This window comes from Oncorhynchus clarkii, unplaced genomic scaffold (assembly GCF_045791955.1).
Source record: "Oncorhynchus clarkii lewisi isolate Uvic-CL-2024 unplaced genomic scaffold, UVic_Ocla_1.0 unplaced_contig_10632_pilon_pilon, whole genome shotgun sequence".
Lineage (NCBI taxonomy): Eukaryota > Metazoa > Chordata > Actinopteri > Salmoniformes > Salmonidae > Oncorhynchus > Oncorhynchus clarkii.
The window spans coordinates 8,812-15,000 of NW_027259678.1; the positions used below are offsets into that span (position 1 = coordinate 8,812).

At 40.8% G+C, this 6,189-nt stretch overlaps 1 protein-coding gene across 1 annotated transcript in view; it reads left to right on the top strand.

Annotated features, from left to right (window-relative positions):
- Window positions 1-473: 473 nt before the first annotated feature.
- Window positions 474-6,189, top strand: part of LOC139400690 (ras-GEF domain-containing family member 1B-A-like) — a gene marked incomplete at its 3' end in the record, with an annotated part of 13,600 nt that continues 7,884 nt past the window's right edge. The window contains exons 1-3 of the mRNA XM_071145382.1: window positions 474-672; window positions 1,143-1,265; window positions 2,501-2,638. Of these exons, the coding sequence (XP_071001483.1) occupies window positions 475-672; window positions 1,143-1,265; window positions 2,501-2,638 (459 nt within the window). The remainder of the gene's footprint in view (window positions 673-1,142; window positions 1,266-2,500; window positions 2,639-6,189) is intronic.

A 6,189-nucleotide genomic window follows, 5' to 3' on the forward strand; every position in this document is an offset into this window, starting at 1 on the left:
AATGTTTTTATAACATTTTACAGTGTAAATTGTTAAAAGTAGTCCTTGTACATAGACTAATTGGAAAAAAAAACTGAGTCTCAGCGCAATTCCGTCACGTGGAATTTCCCATATTGTAATCACAGTGCGTAGTCCATGTGGTGCACCCATTCGACTGTTTCTTTTAAGTAAACAAACCTCACAGTTCTGTCTAATTGAGATGGAGAATATAATATTGCCTTGTGTTGTTTTCATTTTTTTCAGCCCCCCCCCCCCCCCTTTTTTTTAGGTCATATCAGAATAACAGATCAGAATTAATCACAAGACTATTGTTCTGAAGAGTCTCTCTCTTCTGTTTTCACTTTCAGCAATACATCACTGACAATGGGTCACCTGACCCTGTCACACCAATGGGTGACCCTGTCCTCCAACCTCTCCATTGGTGTGTATGTGTGTTTCCAACCTTCCTCTTCTTCTTCCTCCTCCCAGGACAATATGCCTCAGACGCCACTGATGTCCGGCATGCTGGTCTCCAGGGGTTACAACAATAAGAACCTGTACCAGAGTCCGAACCAGACCAAGGAGGAGGGATACGGTAACGCAGGACTGTGTTACCGTGACAACGCCCTTGTGTCGGGCTCACTGGAGGCCCTCATACACCACCTGGTCCCTAGTATGGACTACTACCCTGACGTGAGTAACACTGTCTCTGTCTGTCTCTGTCTGTCGTGTCTCTCTCACTGTCTGTCTGTCTGTCTGTCTGTCTGTCTGTCTGTCTGTCTGTCGTGTCTCTCTCACTGTCTGTCTCTCACTGTCTGTCTGTCTGTCTGTCTGTCTGTCTGTCTGTCTGTCTGTCTGTCTGTGTCTCTCTCACTGTCTGTCTGTCTGTGTCTCTCTCACTGTCTGTCTGTCTGTCTGTCTGTCTGTCTGTCTGTCTGTCTGTCTGTCTGTGTGTGTCTCTCTCACTGTCTGTCTGTCTGTCTGTCTGTCTGTCTGTCTGTCTGTCTGTCTGTCTGTCTCACCGTCTCTCTTTCTCTTGTCTTTAACCAGTGTCCACAAAAGGAGAAAACCCACTCTGTATTCCCTTAAAGTTATTGACACCTCTCTTAATTCCTCTGCTCCGCCGCTCTCTACCTCCCTCCCTCTTTCTCTTCTCTCCACAGATGACGTACTCTTTCACCTTCCTGCTCTCCTCTCGTCTATTTATCCACCCCTACGAGCTCATGTCCAAGGTGTGTCACCTGTGTGTGGAGCAGCAGAGACTGAGTGACCCTCAGGCAGACAAGGTAACACTATACCTCCATTATACTATACTCTATTATAGCTGCTCTATTATACTATACTATACTCTATTAGCTATATTATACTATACTATACTCTATTAGCTATATTATACTATACTATACTTTATTAGCTATATTATACTATACTTTATTAGCTATATTATACTATACTCTATTGGCTATATTATACTATATTTTATTAGCTATATTATACTATACTATACTCTATTAGCTATATTATACTATACTTTATTAGCTATATTATACTATACTCTATTGGCTATATTATACTATATTTTATTAGCTATATTATACTATACTATACTCTATTAGCTATATTATACTATACTCTATTAGCTATATTATACTATGCTCTATTAGCTATATTATACTATGCTCTATTAGCTATATTATACTATACTCTATTAGCTATATTATACTATACTCTATTAGCTATATTATACTATACTCTATTAGCTATATTATACTATACTCTATTAGCTATATTAAACTATATTTTATTTGCTATATTATACTATGCTATATTAGCTATATTATACTATACTCTATTAGCTATATTATACTATGCTCTATTAGCTATATTATACTATGCTATATTAGCTATGTTATACTATACTATACTATATTAGTTATATCGTGCTATACTCTATTATCTATATTATGCTATACTCTATTCGCTATATTCTATTACACTATACTCTATTAACTTGATTATATTATGCTATATTAGCTTAATCCGATTATAATATACTCAATTAGCTTGATTATATTATGCTGTATTAGCTAGATGATTTTTTTACTATACTCTTTTAGCTAGATTCTATTATACTATAGTAGCTATTTTATATTAGCTATATTCTATTATACTATACTCTATCAGCTATGCTCTATTAGCTAGATTCAATTATACCATACTAGCTATTTTTTATTACCTATATAGTACTAAGTTAGCTATACTCCTTCATGCTATTATACTTCTTAATGAATATACTTCTTAACCTTAATATACTTCTTAACCTTAATATACTTCTTAACCTTAATATACTTCTTAACCTTAATATACTTTATAACCTTTTATAACCTTTTGCAACCGTACATCAGTTGATTTAGCAGATAGATGTTGAGTGTTTCTGCTCTCAGATTAATGTATATATTAATTTACAGGCTTGGGTGTTACTTAAATGACCATGAGTATATTTTGTATGTGTATCTTTCAGATTAGGATCAGGAAGTTGGCTCCCAGGATCCTCCAGCTGCTCCAGGAGTGGACAGAGACGTTCCCTTACGACTACAGAGACGAGAGGATGATGAGGAGCCTGAAGGAGTTAACCCAACGCATGACCTCAGGAGATGAGGTACAGTGAATTTTTTTTTTAAACGGTATTGTCCCACGAATGGAAATTCACTGTGAGGCCAGGAGAACATTAGACACAGGGAATAGAGTGCACATCTAACAAAGACAAGTTAGTCAGTCCTCCAACGCCGCCAACCTGGTCAGGGGGAAAATATAAGTATCTTACTGTGAAGGTTTTCAATGAAAATGCTCAAAAAGAAACAAGAATAGCTTCTTACCAAACTGCAATTTCTCAAGCAAGAGTGTTACTAGGACTGTCTGTGAGTGGTCTGAGTGGGGAGGTGAAAACGGAAAACTAGCTGTTATTGGCAAAGAGGTTTGGAATTCTTATTGGTCTATTAACTAATTTATCGCATTGGCATTATCATCATTTTCACAATTCCACAGTATTATTCCAACCTCATAGTGTGGAAATATATATTATACACAGGAAAATCATGTTAAGTAAATGTTCTTCAACATATGGATATATTTACCTTGGATTAGCTTAGCTAATTAGCCTAGTTGGTTATATTTACCTTGGATTAGCCGAGCTAATTAGCCTAGTTGGTTATATTTACCTTGGATTGGCCTAGCTCATTAGCCTAGTTTGTTATATTTACCTTGGATTAGCCTAGCTAATTAGCCTAGTTGGTTATATTTACCTTGGATTAGCCTAGCTAATTAGCCTAGTTGGTTATATTTACCTTGGATTAGCCGAGCTAATTAGCCTAGTTGGTTATATTTACCTTGGATTGGCCTAGCTCATTAGCCTAGTTTGTTATATTTACCTTGGATTAGCCTAGCTAATTAGCCTAGTTGGTTATATTTACCTTGGATTAGCCTAGCTAATTAGCCTAGTTGGTTATATTTACCTTGGATTAGCCGAGCTAATTAGCCTAGTTGGTTATATTTACCTTGGATTGGCCTAGCTAATTAGCCTAGTTTGTTATATTTACCTTGGATTAGCCTAGCTAATTAGCCTAGTTGGTTATATTTACCTTGGATTAGCCGAGCTAATTAGCCTAGTTGGTTATATTTACCTTGGATTGGCCTAGCTAATTAGCATAGTTAGTTATATTTACTTTGGATTAGCCTAGCTAATTAGCCTAGTTTGTTATATTTACCTTGGATTAGCCGAGCTAATTAGCATAGTTAGTTATATTTACCTTGGATTAGCCTAGCTAATTAGCATAGTTAGTTATATTTACCTTGGATTAGCCTGTTAGAGCCAGACTAGTGTTAGAGCTTTCAGGGCGTGGGGGGTTAGTGTGATGGGGTGGGTAGGGTGGTTTAGTGTGATGGGGTGGGTGGGGTAGTGTGATGGAGTAGGGTAGTGTGATGGAGTAGGTGGGGTAGTGTGATATAGTAGGGTAGTGTGATGGAGTAAGGTTGTGTGATGGAGTAGGGTAGTGTGATGGGGTGGGGGGGTTAGTGTGATGGAGTAGGGTAGTGTGATGGAGTAAGGTCGTGTGATGGAGTAGGGTAGTGTGATGGGGTGGGGGGGTTTGTGTGATGGAGTAGGGTAGTGTGATGGAGTAGGGTAGTGTGATGGAGTAGGGTAGTGTGATGGGGTGGGGGGGTTAGTGTGATGAAGTAGGGTAGTGTGATGGAGTAGGGTAGTGTGATGGGGTGGGGGGTTTGTGTGATGGAGTAGGGTAGTGTGATGGTGTAGGGTAGTGTGATGGTGTAGGGTAGTGTGATGGTGTAGGGTAGTGTGATGGAGTAGGGCAGTGTGATGGGGTAGGGTAGTGGTGATGGAGTGGGGGGGTTAGTGTGATGGAGTAAGGTAGTGTGATGGAGTAGGGTAGTGGTGATGGGGTGGGGGGGTTAGATGGAGTAGGGTAGTGTGATGGGGTGGGGGGGTTCGTGTGATGGAGTAGGGTAGTGTGATGGAGTAAGGTAGTGTGATGGAGTAGGGTAGTGTGATGGGGTGGGGGGGTTAGTGTGATGGAGTAGGGTAGTGTGATGGAGTAGGGTAGTGTGATGGAGTAGGGTAGTGTGATGGTGTAGGGTAGTGTGATGGAGTAGGGTCGTGTGATGGAGTAGGGTAGTGTGATGGAGTAGGGTAGTGTGATGGAGTAGGGTAGTGTGATGGTGTAGGGTAGTGTGATGGTGTAGGGTAGTGTGATGGTGTAGGGTAGTGGTGATGGTGTAGGGTAGTATGATGGTGTAGGGTAGTGTGATGGGGTGGGAGGTTGCTCGTGCCACGAAGCATTATATATATATTTTTGCCTGGCCGAATCAAAAGAAAAGAGCTATTGTTCCACAGGCCCGGCAGGCAACTTTTTGTCAATTCAACTCTGCTGCTCTGCTCTTCCTTAGGCTGCAGTTAAATTGTTCCACTACTGCTGACTTGAATGTCACAGGCTTACTACTGGTTTGCTTGGTTCCATCCCAAATCACACTCTATCCCATTTATGGTACACTACTTTTGACCAGTGCCCATAGGGCCATTTGGGATACACAGCCTTGGTTTCCTCCACAGGATGTTTTCAATTATGGTTTTACAAGGATTTCTTCCTATGACTTCTCTTCTGTTATCTTGTCCATTTAGATGGATGTAGAACTGGAACCATAACCTGCACCTCAGTACCACCATGGCTGCTGTTTATAACAGTACCACGGCTGCTGCCGTTTTATATAGTCATGGCTGTATAAGCACCAAGAGAGTGGGCAGCTAGCTCTAGCTGATGTCTCTAGCCCTGCTAAACCTAGCCCTGCTAAACCTAGCCCTGCAAATCCTAGCCCTGCTAAACCTAGCCCTGCAAATCCTAGCTCTGCTAAACCTAGCCCTGCTAAACCTAGCCCTGCTAAACCTAGCCCTGCAAAACCTAGCCCTGCAAATCCTAACCCTGCTAAATTTAGCCCTGCTAAACCTAGCCCTGCTAATCCTAGCCCTGCTGAACCTAGCCCTGCTAAACCTAGCCCTGCTAAAACTAGCCCTGCTAATCCTAGCCCTGCTAATCCTAGCCCTGCTTCATTTACTTGGTTAAGTAATCTATACTGAATTCAAATATGAACTCACCATGTTGTGTGTTGGTCCCATGAGCTGAGATAAAAGATCCCTGAAAATGTTGAGCCCAAATTTGTTTACATTTCAACTTTTTCATTTTTGTCAACGCTCAATTTACAGTAGATTGCATACATTTTCTTTGTATTGGTCCCCCATGGGAATCGACCCCACAACCTTGGCACTACACGCTCTGTGCTCTACCAACTGAGCCACACAGTACCTACATCCCTGTTAGTGAGCATTTCTCCTTTGTCAAGATAATTCATCCACCTGACAGTTGTGGCATATCAAGAAGCTGAATAAACAGCATGATCATTACACAAGTGCACCTTGTGCTGGGGACAATAAAATACCTCTAAAATGTGCAGTGTTGTCACACCACACAATGCCACAGATGTCTCAAGTTTTGAGGGAGCGTGCAATAGGAAAGCTGACTGCAGGAATGTCCACCAGAGCTGTTGCCAGAGAATTTAATGTTAATTTCTTTACCATACAACATTGTTTTAGAGAATTTGGCTGTACGTACAAATCGCCTCACAACCACAGACCACGTCTAA